The sequence below is a fragment of the Xyrauchen texanus genome, chromosome 45, assembly GCF_025860055.1.
Source record: "Xyrauchen texanus isolate HMW12.3.18 chromosome 45, RBS_HiC_50CHRs, whole genome shotgun sequence".
NCBI classification, from domain to species: Eukaryota; Metazoa; Chordata; class Actinopteri; order Cypriniformes; family Catostomidae; genus Xyrauchen; species Xyrauchen texanus.
Window position 1 is genome coordinate 13,061,617 of NC_068320.1, and position 16,526 is coordinate 13,078,142.

The 16,526-nt window shown below is 38.6% G+C and overlaps 1 protein-coding gene across 4 annotated transcripts in view; it reads left to right on the forward strand.

Moving 5' to 3' along the window:
- LOC127637164 (ankyrin repeat and sterile alpha motif domain-containing protein 1B-like) overlaps positions 1-16,526 on the forward strand; it is a 213,690-nt gene that overhangs the window by 91,581 nt on the left and 105,583 nt on the right. For all 4 annotated transcript variants that reach the window (XM_052118089.1, XM_052118088.1, XM_052118087.1 and 1 more), the window contains 2 exons: positions 1,320-1,470; positions 14,274-14,410. In XM_052118089.1, the coding sequence (XP_051974049.1) occupies positions 1,320-1,470; positions 14,274-14,410 (288 nt within the window). The remainder of the gene's footprint in view (positions 1-1,319; positions 1,471-14,273; positions 14,411-16,526) is intronic.

Genomic DNA, 16,526 nt, shown 5'->3' on the forward strand with positions numbered 1-16,526 from the left:
TATATGGCCAAAAATTCAACAGTACAGTTGCATTCCTGAGAATGAGAGCTATTATTTGATACATGATTTGTCTATATAAGTGCTGTTTGAAAAAAATTATATTCATATTAATATTTCTACCCCATTACCTCTAGGTGGCGCTGATTTGCGACTCGGATGTTTTCAGGACTAATGCATTTGGGGACTTGAAAAATTTACCGGACCGGAGCCATATCTAAGAACCAGAAGTCGGATTCACAAAACATTCTTAATCAAATGAACTACTAATTTCTTCTTATTTTCTAACTTAAGAAAAAAAAATTTTATTTTGTAGATCAAATTCAGAATATTTCATCAGTGTATTTAATGGTGGTTGCCAAAGCCAACTTAAATAAATAAAATAACTTAAATTGCTCTGTCTCTAAATGGGCTGCATGGCTGGAAACTTCCTTCCTGCAGAATCCTTTGATGCACAAGCAGAAGACAATTAGCTCCATATTTATGAATAACCATCGTCACATTTTCTAACTGTTTAACCTGTTTTAAACCACCTGTGTCTAGGTGTGTATGGGCAAGTTTAATATACTCTTAATGAAGAGATGATCTTGAGTCTCTAAATAGAATTCATTGAACGGGACGTATCAAGAGACAACAACCTAGAGATAAAGATTTTTCTTACAGCCCAGTGTGATAAATCGCCCTGCCTTTCTGGCCAGTGGATGATGGATGTGTCTAATGCTTTGTGGGTGATGCAGGATTTGAGCCTGACAGGTGGAGAAATGGTCATCTGAGAAGAAATCGATGGGGTTCATTGAAAATAAGTGTGATGCAATGGTGATGCTTGGCCTGTGCTATATTCACTTTGAGAGATGGTTGCCCTCACACCTGCTTCCCATGGTGTCTCCATGAAGACAAACAAGCGGCAGAGGGTGATGGCAATGTTTCTTTACAGATGATAGAACAGGGTGTCATTGGTGGATGTTTATTCCTGTCATTCTGTGCGTATGACAGAATGGTATGTCTTCATGTGGCGTAACTCTCAATTGGATGCCAAATGTATTTGTTTATTTTAGCACCCAAAAAAAAAATATTTTTTAAGTTTTAAAATACTTTGTCATGTCTCAACTTAACATGCAGAGACAAATAAAAGTAGGACATCTGTAGGTTGATTCCCTTGAAAAGTTTTAACATGATCAACACGTGTTTGTTTAAGCATCCTGACCAGTCTGATATTACAACATTGGCTCAACTAATGGAGTGCATTTGTGGCAGTACTATCTGTCTGCCTATCCAGTAACCAGTCAAAAGGCTCATGTTATGTTTAATGTGTTTGTGTGCAGGACCAGCTATGTGGTGAAATTGCTCAGTCTCCGTCACTGGATGACTTTTTACCAGAGGATGAGGACAACCCTTACGAGTCAGTGGCTACAGCTGTCATACGCAAACCCTTCTCTTTGGATATCCACCTGCATAACGCCTCTCCCCGCAACGGTTAGTAACTGCACAACAAATGAAAACTACAACTATTCTATCAACAGGAAGTTGCTGTAAATTATATCCACATTTACTCAATATCTACTCCTACATACACCCCTTTAAAGGTTTTTATTTTCCTTTGGAATAATGTACACCAATGAATCGTTCACAATAAAACAATGCATTTTTAGTCCATTTTGACTTTAACATTGCCTAAGGTGAGCTGTGTAATTAAATGTTAAAATACTTTCCTCTATGCCAGTTTAATTAGCAGAGACAGCTATAAGTAAGCCATTTGACTATAAAGAGTGCAAACACTCTAGCTCTGTGGTGCTTTCAAAACATTGCTGTGCTTGTTTGAGCCTTCTGACATGTCAACTTCTTGCTCAGCCAATGAAGTGATTTTGGGGTGTTACTACTTGTTTATCCAAATAATGGAAAAGGAGGTGGGAGCAGAGTTTGTGCTAGAAAAAAATATTAGGTGCTACATTCAGGGGTGTAGCATTCATTATAATTGGATGATAATGGATATGCACTGATGAGCCAAAACATTGACCTATCACAGGTGCAGTGAATAACGCTGATCATCTCCTAACAAGGCCACATGTCAAGGTCTGGGTAGATTAGGTGCACCCTGCCACATGACACACATTGATCAAGAATGGTTTGAGGAACATGATGAAGAGTTCAAGGTGTTGCCCTGGCCTCCAAATTCCCCAGATCTCAGTCCGATTGAGCATCTGTGGGATGTGCTGGACAAAAACATACGATCCATGGCGCCTCCACCTTGCAATTTACAGGACTTGAAAGATCTTCTGCTAATGTCTTGGTGCCAGATACAACAGGTAACCTTCAGGGGTCTTGTAAATGCCTCGGCAGATCAGTGCTGTTTTGGCGGCACACAGAGGACCAACAGCATGTTTTAACTCCCCAAGCGAGTGTGGTGAAGCCAATAGTTCTTGGGTGAAATTTCTACCTGTCAAACAATTGCTGCACTAAAACAAGATTTGTTTTAGTGCAGCATCATGGATGACACGCCTCTTCAACATTGCGTGGAAATCTGGGACAGTGACTAAGGAGTGGCAGAACGGGGTGGTGGTTCCCCTCTTCAAAAAGGGGGATCAGAGAGTGTGTGCCAACTACAGGGGTATCACACTTCTCAGCCTCCCCGGTAAAGTTTACTCCAAGGTGCTGCAGAGGAGGGTTCGGCCGATTGTCGAACCTTTGATTGAAGAGGAACAATGTGGTTTTCGTCCTGGCTGTGGAACGACGGACCAGATCTTTACTCTCACAAGGATCCTGGAGGGGGCCTGGGAGTATGCCCATCCGGTCTACATGTGTTTTGTGGATCTGGAGAAGGCGTATGACCGGGTCCCCCGGGAGAGACTGTGGGGGGGTGCTGCGGGAGTAGGGGGTGGGGGGGTCCCTTCTTAGGGCGATCCAATCCCGGTACGTCCAAAGCGAGAGCTGTGTCCGGGTCCTCGGCACGAAGTCGAGTTCATTCCATGTGGGGGTTGGTCTACGCCAAGGCTGCGCTTTGTCACCAATCCTGTTTGTGATATTCATGGACAGGATATCGAGGCGTAGTCGGGGTGGGGAAGGTGTGCAGTTAGGTGGGCTGGGGATCTCATCGCTGCTTTTTGCAGATGATGTTGTCTTCATGTCATCATCGGTCCGTGACCTTCAGCTCTCACTGGATTGCTTGGCAGTCGAGTGTGAAGCAGCTGGGATGAGGATTAGCACCTCTAAATCTGAGGCCATGGTTCTCAGCAGGAAACCGATGGAGTGCGTACTCCAGGTAGGGAATGAGGTTTTGCCCCATGTGAAGGAGTTCAAGTACCTCGGGGTCTTGTTCACGAGTGAGGGGACAATGGAGCGGGAGCTTGGCTGGAGAATCGGGGCAGCGGGGGCGGTATTGCATTCGCTCTATCGCACCGTTGTCACGAAAAGAGAGCTGAGCCGAAAGGCAAAGCTCTCGATCTACCGGTCAATTTTTGTTCCTACCCTCACCTATGGTCATGAGGGTTGGGTCATGACCGAAAGAACTAGGTCGCGAGTACAATAGGCCGAAATGGGCTTCCTCAGAAGGGTGGCGGCTTCTCCCTTAGATATAGGGTGAGGAGCTCAGTCATCCGTGAGGAGCTCGGAGTAGAGCCGCTGCTCCTTTACGCCGAAAGGAGTCAGTTGAGGTGGTTTGGGCATCTGGTAACGATGCCCCCTGGCCGCCTCCCTAGGGAGGTGTTTCAGGCCCGTCCAGCTGGGAGGAGGCCTCGGGGAAGACCCAGGACTAGGTGGAGAGATTACATGTCCACACTGGCCTGGGAACACCTCGGGGTCCCCCAGTCAGAGCTGGTTAATGTGGCTCGGGATAGGGAAGTTTGGGGCCCCCTGCTGGAGCAGCTGCCCCCGCGACCCGACTTCGGCTAAGCGGTTGAAGATGGATGGATGGATGGATGGATGGATGGATGGCAACCCTTGGGTTCAGACTTTTTGGAAAACCTGTAGGAAACCAGTCATTATTTTTGCAGTTTCGTGATGCAGAAATTACACACTTCACATTTACCTACATTATTTCTCTAAAACTCCACAAAACACCTTTGCATTCTTTAGTTAGTTGCCAAATGGTGCCCTCCTTCTTTTCCTGTTGTTGCATTTAGATGGATGAGTCTAGCTCTGGGATGCCTTTAACTTTTTCAGCAGTTAATTTCACTGGCAGCATTCCTGCGGTAAGGGTTAGGGTTGTCTTGGAAACAGCTTTAGCCTTAGAGGTTGGTGAGTCACCTGCAAGTTGTCATGGAGACATAATGAGCAGTGTTGCCTGTAGGCTGGTGATTCACACCTGATGCAGGCGAAATCACTGTTTGTATCTCTGACGACTCTGTTAATGCACCAACACAGTCCAGAGGAACTCACTAGATGTGTGAGTATGTGTGACTGTGTGAGAGAGAATCAGTGAGCATGTTTGTGTGTCTGCATATTTTACTGAAAGAATTTCTTTTGTCACTGTACTTTAAACATTTGTTTGTGCATGTGCGGCTGTTTGTTTGTTTTTTTTGTGACAAACCGGCTTGATTTTGACCAGGTCTATTTTTGGCCCTTCTGTATCTCCACAAGCATGAAATCACAGCTTGCAGGACTCCTTTTTCTGCCTGATTATACACTGCAGTTTTGTGCTGCAGGAGAGCACACAACCATTCTGAACTCACTCATAGCAAAAACACGGTGAAAAGAGATTGCCATAATCATACAGCTCATAATCAGAATCATCAAGTCTAATGTCTTAGAAATTTGTTTTGCATCCAAATTGCAATTCACTACCATTGTGCACACCTAATATATAACAAATAAATAGTGGCACTGACATGACATAATTTGACTCAAAGTAAAAAAAAAAAAGGTGAAGTTTCCTCTAAGTCTGTCACAGTAAGGAAAGACTAAGATTTTTTTTTTTACCACATTCATTAAATAGAGTTAAATCGGTTATGTCCTTCTGTTGCCACCTTAGTTATCAGCATTGGCAAAATCCAATATCGGAATAACTCCATTTGGTATTATTAACATTTTTTATTATGAACCTTAAATATTTTGTAATTAATGTCTGTGTATTCATCTTGAAATTTAGATTATGAAATGCAAGTGTTTTCTATTTGAGTGGCACATTTTTGGTAGTGAAATTCAGGTCTAAATATTCAGGTAAAAGTATTTGCTTTGGACATTCAGGTTGTGAAATCACTGAATACATTCAGGATTGCAAGGAACAGTAAATAAGCATAGATGTGGTCCAATTCTCTCTTGCTGTCTTACTATTGTAAAAAGGAGGACCTTACTAAAACAACAGACAATGAAAAATAAAGTATGTCCTCATAGTTATCTCTAGGTCATGTCCTGCATCTGTTAAAACATCTCTCATTTGTTCCTTAAATAATGCCTTGTCAACCGTCAGCCAGCCGAGCTGTTTTAAAATGTCTGGTAAGAGCTGCAAACAGTGAACTATAGCAGGGCTCTTCAACTACTTTTTGTTGGGACTAGATTATCAGGATGAAAACTTGACGTGGGCCAAACCATTTTCTGTATTTCCATACAATTCTGAGCTGACATTTACATTGTAACTAACATGTTAACAGTATGCTTTTATAACTATCATGAGTTTCATGGAAACATTTATTAAACTTCTGAATTATACTTTTGTGTACTTTTGATGCTTGAAGAGGTGGTCACCATAAACTGCCATTGTATGACATCACTGAGAACAAATTGTTTCACAATTTCTCCCTTTGTGTTAAGAAAAACAAAGACAAAGTCAATTTCATTTTTGGGTGAACTATCCCTTTAAACTTACCGCTTGATGTTTCAGACTGCAACACGTTTTTATCAAAATCAGTCAGAGGGCCTGATAAAAGTGATTGGTGGGCCGGATTTGGCCCACTGGCCACTAGTTGGCTAGCCCTGGACTAAAGCAACAGATTTAAAATGAAAAAGATCATAGAGGAAGATCAAGCTTGCAGTATGTCATGCAAGGGAACTTATTTGACTCTATCAAATGGCAACAGGAAACCAGTCAGCATTGCTTGTTAGAGTTATGGGCCTTAAGCCGAACTATTTTGACTGTGTCATCTAGTGAACTGTTTCAAGATTATGTAAAGTCAATCTGTTTTTGTGTCTCACTGTCAGACTGTGTGTCTGTCTGCTGTGGGATTTGGTGAGGATTAATTAAAGTGACAGCTTGTCAAAAAAGCAAACAAACAGGATTTGGGTGAAAAGAGTCAAGGAGTACATTTTGTTTAGCATACGTCCTGTTATAGCTGCTTTTCTCTGTCTCTTCCTCTTTATTTATCTCTTTATCTTTTTTTTGTTTTTGTACTTGCATGTGGTACTCAACACATGTTCAATTATGGTCACATGTGTTGCGCTAAATGTAAGACTTTTGTTTCCCCGTGTGGCCTCATATTTGTTAAGTTATCTCCAGCCCAGACTGGTTGTACCCACTTCACTTATCATACTTAAGCAAATCTGTATTTTCCAACTGTTCTTCTTTTAAGCTTTTGTATAAATATGAGTAAAAAAACAAAACAAACGTATTTCTCATTAGGGCTAAATCCTCCCTGCAGCTGTACATTTGAAGACGGACTCAGTGGGTGTGGTTGACAGGCTTTAAAGGCTTTACTTTTTTTATTTTAAATGAAGTTCAACATACATTTAAAATTGGGGAAATAAAGTTTCCATGTGAGTGAAGTGATGAAGGGCTTAGGCCTTTCCATTTAAACTCATTGCACAGGTTTTCCCCAGTAGTGGGCACCCATGCAACATAAGCAATGGCGTACATGTAAGTTCTTAAGACAGAGGGAAGTTAGAAAGGAAAGGGCATAAATATTTTAACTGGAACACAGCCTCAGCACTGAAGTCTGGCTTAATTTCCATGACTTCCCTGACCGCTCCCTTCCTGGACCTATAGGGACACAATTATGCACAGGGAAGAGACTGCCCTCCCAAGGAGATTGTGAGGAAGTGCTAGTGAGGAAAGGCCTTTGAGTGTGAGAGGGATTTTAGAGTTTGCATTTTTCCCCCCACTAAACCAATGAAACAATGTTGGTAGTTAAGTTAGTCACTCCTTTTCTGGGGTGTGTTGTCATTCCTAGAACATTTTGTTTTAGATGAATGCCTATGTTTATTTTATCTGTCCATCCGACCTTCCATTTATTCATTTGTCCATGCGTTCATTTATTCATCCATAATTCCACCCATAACTTCATTCATCCATTTTTCCATCCGTCTGTTCATTCATTCATTCAATTCGTTATTTATCCAAAATGTCATCTGTATCTTCATCCATCTATCCATCCATCCGTCCATCTGTTCATCCATCTGTCCATTCATTCATTCATCCATAATTCTATCCATCAATGTACTGTATCTATACATCCATCCATTCACTCATTCATCCATAATTCCATGCATCTATCATTCATCTGTTCCTCCCATTCATTCATTTATTTATTCATTGATCATTCCATAATTCTGTCTGTCTATCTATCTATCTATCTATCTATCTATCTATCTATCTATCTATCTATCTATCAATCCATCCATCCATTTATCTGTCTGTCCATTCTTACATCTATCAGTCAGTTTGTCTGTGCCCATCAGTCTGCCCATCTGTTCATAATCCATCAATCTTTCCATCCATCAGTCAGTCCATCCATCATCCACAATTCCATCTTTTCATCTGTCCATCCCTCCATCCATCATTCTGTCTGTCCATCCATCTGTCCATCCATCAGTCAGTCCATCCACAATTGCATCTTTTCATCTGTCCATCCGTCTATCCTTCAGTCTGTCTGTTCGTCCATCCATTTGTCCATTCATCCATCCGTCAGTCAGTCTGTCCATCCATCTGTTTGTCCTTCCATCCATCCATCCATCCATCCATCCATCCATCCACCCACCCACAATTTCATCTATTCATCTGTCCATCCATCCATCCATTCAAAACAATTCAATCCAAACAACCAGGACTCATTAATACTAACATTACAATTTTAACTGCATTACATGCAGCTGTATTACTGAATTTAGTACAGCAGTTACGTCACCAAAACTGCTTAAGATATATCTGAATATCCAACGAGAAATGACCCTGCTAATCTTTTAGCAACTGTGTTCTCAAAGTCTCAGTGTACCCATGGCTCCTACATGCCTCATTTCTTCCTCAGCACTACGGCTCAGAGAGGCTAATGGCTAATGTCAGAAAGAGTCAAATGCGAGTGGAGTTCATCCGCGGTTTCCTGCCCATTACCAACAGGGTCAAGCCCCACTGAGCCTCTGCCGCAGTCACAGAACCACCTGCTGTTATCACAAAAACAGCTGCCAGCAGTTTTAACAGAGTCAAACTCATTCTCAGCAGCTACATTAGAGTCTGCTTTCTCTGTCTTTCTCAAACACACACACACGTTTGAATCCCTCAGTGAGGAGTGTTTTGATCTCTCGCTAACATTGTTTTGGTGGCACATCGTTGGAGGAAAAAACTACAAACATAAACATGTGTGCAAGCTAAAATCGAGTCTGCCTTTTTGTTTCAATTATTAACACAGCTTAGTGGCTCATGAATATTCTGTTACAATTTGCATACCAGAGGAACGGAGCTCCTCAGTATTCATGACACTTGTGTGTGTGTGTGTGTGTGTGTGTGTGTGCGCACTCGTGTGTGCGTGTTAGGATAAATGTGTGTCCATGTGGACCCGACTGACTTAATAGTGTTTCTGTAATTTATTAGTTTGCTCTGTGTGAATACTGAATACAGAAATCATTTTCTCATATAATGAATTACTCTTAATGTCAGTGTCAAGGGTAATATGGTTTACACATGTTGGGTTGGGTTGGGTTGGTTAACAGACCTTCGTATTGATATTGTGAGGAGAATATATGATATATTCAGGATAGGAAGCATCTTATCTCTGAGCAACAGTAGTGTTTTTTTGTGTTTCATGTCTAGCATGTGTGCAAAGCCACAAACACACACACCACTATACACACCACTCACTGTGTGAGTGTGTTTGTGTACATCTATTTGCAAAATCTATGTTTACTCAAGACCTGTATAAAATTAGCAGTGAATTAGTTATTGGCTCTCTTTTTCTGTATCCTACACACACACACACACACACATGTTGTGTTTCCATGTTTTATGGGGACTTTCCATAGACATAATGGTTTTTATACTGTACAAACTTTATATTCTATCCCCTAAACCTAACCCTACCCCTAAACCTAACCCTCACAGAAAACTTTCTGCATTTTTACATTTTCAAAAAACATAATTTAGTATGATTTATAAGCTGTTTTCCTCATGGGGACCGACAAAATGTCCCCACAAGGTCAAAAATTTCGGGTTTTACTATCCTTATGGGGACATTTGGTCCCCACAAAGTGATAAATACACGCTCACACACACACACACACACACACACACACACACACACACATTTATCTAGCTAAATGAGGACATACAGTACCATAGGCTTATATTGTTTTTATATTATAGTGACTACAGACCCTCTGTCAAACACTAAAAGAAAAGTTTTTAGATTTTGTTAGAATATATATATATATATATATATATATATATATATATATATATATATATATATATATATATATATATATATATATATATATATATAAATATATATTTAGTTAATTTATGAATATAAATATTCAGCACATATAAGTTTCACAATAATATTTCACAAAAAAACATATACAATATATATCGATATATACAATCAGATCAATAAAAACAATTACAAATTTTCTTTAAAACAGTTTGCAAAAGACCTTTAAAAGTGCTCAAAGGGGGAAGTATATCTAAATTGATTACATTTTGCAATTCATTCCATGCCCAAGGAGCAAAAAAACAAAAAGCAGTTTTACCAAATTCAGAATGTCCCCTTGGGACTTTCAGCCGAATTTGAGTTGAAGATCTCATGCAGTAACTATTTGTACGATAGGTTAAAATATTAGAAACATAAGGGGGTAATTTACCTAAAAGTGCCTTTGCAGTAAATTAAAACATATGCAATTTTCTCCTGTGATAAATGCATTAAAAGCATTAAGTATCATGAACTAACAATATATTATTTGTTTGTTCATTTATAAAGATAAATTTGCTGATTGTTTGTTCATGTTAGTTCAGAATGAATGAACTATGTTAACCAATAATATTTTGAATTTAAAAAAATGTAGCATTATTTGTTGAAATTAACCTAGATTAATAAGTGCTGAAAAAGTAATTGTTAATTGTTAGTTCATATTACTAATGTAGTTAACTAATGCTAAAGAATAAAACCGTATTGTAAAGTGTTAGCACAATATAAATGAATATATTAATATAAATGAACGTTTAGACTTTAAAATAGTATAATATATTAAGAATATACAGTATAACTCCATTGGCAATTTGTTCTTGGTTGAAGCATAAAGCTAAGAAAATGTGAGAGTTATGCTTAAAAACAAGAAAACACATACAGCATATAAATAAAAAGGAATTCAAAAGCATATTATCTGAAAACAATTCTGAATTGCTTATGCAGTAGAATACAGTGAAACTGTTAAGTCTCCAGTGATTTGGCCATGGCAAATGTTGTCACTCCTGTCTTTTAACAGATTTAAAAAAAGGAGGGAAAACATTAGGGGGGTGTTAAATAAATGTATGTCTCCACTTTTGTCTAAATAGATGCCCATGGGCTTATTGACTCACTGGAAGTCACTTGTTTAAAACTAATGAAATCATGCTGTACTGTTCCTGCATTTCTTCATGCAGGGCCAGAGAAGCAGAGAATCCACCTAAAAGGATGGATTAGGAGGTTACATTTTTTTCCAACAGCATGGCTTTAACACACTACAAGCTCTCTGTGTGTGTTTCTGTGATTGATGGAAAGCATTTTTCTTACTGATTTGGTGGAGGAGTCAGATGTAACCCACCCTGCACCTCGTTCTGCGCTCTTTCTCTCTCTCTTTGCAACTGTTTCATCCCTTGTTCACAGAGAGTGATCCCACTCTGGGGAAATCTTTTCAGACAATAAAACTATCTCACTCCTACACTGCAGAATGCATGTGTGTGTGTGTGTGTGTGTGTGTGTGTGTGTGTGTGTGTGTGTGTGTGTGTGTGTGTGTGTGAGCGTGTATTTATCACTTTGTGGGGACCAAATGTCCCCATAAGGATAGTAAAACCCGAAATTTTTGACCTTGTGGGGACATTTTGTCGGTCCCCATGAGGAAAACAGCTTATAAATCATACTAAATTATGTTTTTTGAAAATGTAAAAATGCAGAATGTTTTCTGTGAGGGTTAGGTTTAGGGGTAGGGTTAGGATTAGGGGATAGAATATAAAGTTTGTACAGTATAAAAACCATTATGTCTATGGAAAGTCCCCATAAAACATGGAAACACAACATGTGTGTGTGTGTGTGTGTGTGTGTGTGTGTGTGTGTGTGTGTGTGTGTGTGTGTGTGTGTGTGTGAGAATGTATACAGTACATGTGCTATTTTTGGACTGCATGCCTTGGAGCCAAAACACATGCACAAACACACATAATGTACGATATCTCATTACAGATCATATTTTTCTGAACTCACAGGTTAAAGAATTGTACAGGTCAATCTTCCCTTACACAAAAGTGCTGTGGTGGTAGTGTGGTACAGTAATGGTATCATATGGTAATACCATGTTATTTTGATCTCTGCCATGGTATTGAATAATTGAATAATTCATATACTGTTCATCATCGTAATACCATTGTACTTTTTATTACATTTAGTTAGTGTCATTTATTTCCCAATATACAAACATGATTTAGAAAAAAAAGCATTAAAAGCATAATTTTGAAAAATTTAAAAATGAAAACCAAGTTCAATAATTTTAATTAGAAATTCAAATGAAAACTAAGTTCAATTAAATTATTTAATATTTAGTGTGAAGGATTAATTACATATTATTGTGAGTTACATTTACATTAAAGCAGGGAGGAGGGTACATATAATATATTTCCAACAGCCATGAATAGCTGTTATACAGAAGCCACTTATTCTATTAAGTTTTATTCACACTTAAAGGGATAGTTCACCCAAAAATGAAAATGCTCTTTTTCTCATTTACTCTCAGATGTATGACTTTCTTTCTTTTGCTTAACACAAACGAAGATTTTTAGAAGAATGTCTCCACTCTGTAGGTCCATGTAAAGCCAATGGTAACCAAAACTTTGAAGCTCCAAAAACATAAAGGTAATCCATAAAACTGCAGTGTTTTAATACATGTTTTCTGAAGCGATCCAATCGATTTTGGGTGAGATTTCACTGTACAACTTGCACAATTACATTTCCTAGTGCTTGACACATGCACAGATTGCCTGATGGCACTAGGAATTGTAATCATGCTTGAAATCATGATCGCCAAGTAAACGAAGAAGATGTCAAGATTTATTGTAAAAAATGAGTTTGGATCGCTGACATGACATGGATTTAACCACTGGAGTCTTATGGATTACTTTTATGCTGCCTTTATGTGCTTTTTTGACCTTCAAAGTGTTGGACACCATTCACTTGCGTTTTATGGACCCACAGAGCTGAAACATTTTTTCAGCAAAATAAATAATGTCATACACATATGGGATGGTATAAGGGTGAGTAAATTATTTTTGGGTAAACTCTTCCTTTAACTTAAACTTGGGATGTCCCGATACTGGTATCGGAACTGAGTCTGATGCCACACTCATTTACTCGTACTCGTGCTTGTAAAAATACACTGATACCAAAAACCGTTACCATCTGATGTACAAATGTCAATGCATACACAATCCGTGCTCAAATTTTAATCACGTTATGTCCTAGTGAGATTATTTAACTGCAAAAGCTGCAAATGAATGAGATAAATATATAGTTTACTTTGCATGTGCAGCTCGCTTCAAATGTGAGCAGAGCACTAGTGAATGTGTGGAGACAGTGTTGTGCCAACATCGACTGCATGTATCTTTTAAGCTCCTCCTTGGCTCATACTGGGAAACACCATCAACAAACAGAGTGCAAATATTTTGTAGCGCGAGGCACATTTATAGTACATACATATTTAATTAAATAGCAGGCTTTTACAGTTTAATAATCAGTTGGAGTCACATAGCGCCCAGCTTTTTCATACTGAAAAGCTACCATCATCACACAGAAACACTTCAAAATAAAAGCTCAGTCAAAATAAAAGCTCAATTTAAATGATAAAAAGTATGACAGAAATATATCACTATTGTAAAGTTATGCAATATTCACTGCATTACTACTACTACTACTACTAATAATAATAATAATAATAAATCAATGGTAATTGTACTGTATTTAAGCAATATCTCACATTTTATTTGACAAACTATAACTCCAATGCTGTATTTTGGATTGTGCTGTGAGGTTCTGTATAAAAGCACTTAATTTGATAAAAAAAAACAATACAACATCGTTGAAAATTTATTATATTTTCATTTGATACAATTTTTAATGTATTAATTTATTTAAACGGCATTTTGATTATAAAATCAATCAAAAGAATAAAGAAAAAACAGGTATCAGACTCTGTATCGGCGAGTATCAGAAATAAATTATTGGTACAAAAAAATAGTATCGGGACATCACTAACAAAACCTTAAGAAATAGTTTATTTAAATTGATATTTTGAGATATATATTTGAAGACCTACACTTACATTGGAAATCTGTGGGGCGATTAGTGTGCATTTGCGTTGTAAGTGGATTTCTGTCTACGTTTGTTTCAGTTGAAATTATCAACAGCAGGCCACATCTTACCAAGTGTGCTCCTTTAAAAAGTATAATGTAGAAGCAATTCACGATGACCTACTGATCCAACATATACAGAAAAGACAACATTTAGGATATATGAAAGTAAAAACTAATAAAACACACAAAATGAGGTGGTTCTGTTTGTCTCTTGGGGTGTGTGTGTTAAGGGTAATGGTGCAAAGTCTCTTCATTGGAAGCTCAATATTCAGCCGTTTCATTACCATTGAAAACACAGGGTTGCTTCATAGTCTTTTGTGGCTATTGCTGGATTTGCATTCATTGAATTTCTGCATGATTTAGTTTCTTTCAGTAAGCCCTTTCCCTCCCTGTCTGCACTGGAAGTAGCGCTTTATGCAGATGACTTTAGAATCTGTAGCAGAAATACATTTATCACACCAATTCCGTTTTGGCAATCACCTCAAGCTCTTTGTTTTTAATGTATGAATGCAGCACTTTTAATTTCATTCTGTCTTTTGTCCCTCTGAAGGTCACTTCTCACATGTGTCGGCCGGTGATGCGGAGCGAGGTAACCATGGTGACGACTCAACAGGTTTGACTCCTGACTTCTCACCTCCTTCACCTGATACGGCCCTGAGGAACATCGAGAGAGTCATACGCCCTCAGGTACACACATGCTCACGTGAAGTTGTTCAGTCTATCGTGTTGTTCTGCACTTAAGGTTAATTTTGCTCTTTAAGATAAACCCGAGTCTGGCTGTAACAGAGCATCTGTGTGTGGGAGTCGCACACACAGGCGCACACACCCACATAGAGCTTTGTGGAGATACTCAGCATTCCTTATCTTCATTTATGTGGCTATTATAAATTAGCACATGCTCGGTGGGATAGTTTCCCTTTGAAATGTGATTGTCCTTTGCTGCCCTAATTTTCACTCTGTCTTCCATCTTGAAGGTTTTTATTTGATTATCATCTGTCACAGTGAATAATATCAAGCTATAAAAGGTGTTTGGACACTTAAAAGCCACAATTAAACATGTATGCATGTCTTTGCATTATGAAACAAATTTTCATTTTTTTATTTTTCAAATAAGCTCCCTAAAGATGGTGTTCTTTTATCATTTTCAGATTTACCTGCCCCGGTAGCGTCTTGTAAAGATAAACAAACTGTGGTTGCTCGCTTTACATAACCATCAGACAATCTCTTCTTATCCAAGTGAGGTGTTATAAGCGCTCAGTAGATGATGCTAATTCACTATTTTCGTTTGTGATCTGCCGTTGGAAGTTTTGCCGGTAAAAGTAATTAAAAATGTGGAAATATGTCAGGCAAAAATCCATAGAAAGATACTGGGTCATACGGTAAATGTTTGCATATGCTAGACTACACTACTGGTTTGAAGTAACTTTGTCCCCTCCGTATCTAACCGTACAGTGAGTCAAAATTACTACCGTAATGACTCTTGAAAATGGGCACCTTAATATTCATACACATGTAATTCATACACATTTTTAAAACAAACCGGCATATTCATCTGAATTACATCATGTCTGACTAATGCTTAGAATTACCAACATCTCACCCTCCAGTGGCCACAATGTTATTCTTCGAGGGCTGAGCAAGCGCTCATTTATTACGGTAACCGTGTATGTGTGATTTTATACAGGCTGCAATTCAAAAAAAGATCGGCCCTGAATCAAAGCATGATTGCTTTCAGTCTCTGGTTGCTGTAAGATAATGCTTATCTGTTTAACTTATGACTTTAAAAAAATAAAAACAAAATCCTTTCATTATTAAAACTTCCCATCCACTCACAGCTCAATACAAACACGTCTTTGTGCTAAATGATGTCTGACCAGTTAGATCAAATAACCACGATCAGACGATTATTTAATAATTGCAACAGGCCCACATGACACAGCAGTTTACATTAACAGTGTACCCTCTAGAGGTGTTAATCAGTGACAATAGTTGCTTTTTTGGAACAATCGGTTATTGTCAAAAATCTGTGCAGATAGTTTAAAAAAAAAAAATGTGTTTCTCTAAGGATTCAACTGTTTAAACGGCTTGATTCTAGAGTATAACAGCAGCTTCTAGATGTGAGATAAATACAATCACTGACACCTCATAGGGATTTATATAAATCTGTCATCATTGACAATTTTCATCTATATTTTTATCCTCAGTTTAATTCATATTTTGTTGTTTTGATTAGATAATCAAGTGTTTTAAACTGAATGTGATAACTCAACCATAGAGCATTTCAATTTAACCCCAGTTAGATAAACATCTAACTGGGGTTTTATCGGTATCTGCAAAATACACCATCGTTTGACCTCTAGTACCCTCACACAGATGTGTCATCACAGCTGAAGTGAGCTGCTATCAGAGCTGATGAGAGCTCCAGCATATTAATGGGCCAATCCAGATCCTCTTTTGTGTGATGTGCTAGCTCAGAGGAATCTAGTCACGCCTGATAATCATGAGCTTCATTCAGGTGTGCCTCTCAGTCCCTCGGGGAGAGATTTTGAATCCCCTTTAAATACTGTATATCTAAATTCTAACTTAAGGCGCCGTTGATAAAGTGGCCATTCATGTGTGCCTGAATTACATGTCAGGGAGGTGTAGCCTAGTAGGTAATGACCTGGACTGGAAAGAAAGAAAGATTGAAGGTTCAAACCCCAAAAAGAAGAATTTTTGATCTGTCATTATTGATTAAGATGCTTAACCTTGCTCCAGGGAAAGTTTCCATCCTCAGCTCTGCGGTTTCGCCGGCAGGTCCAAA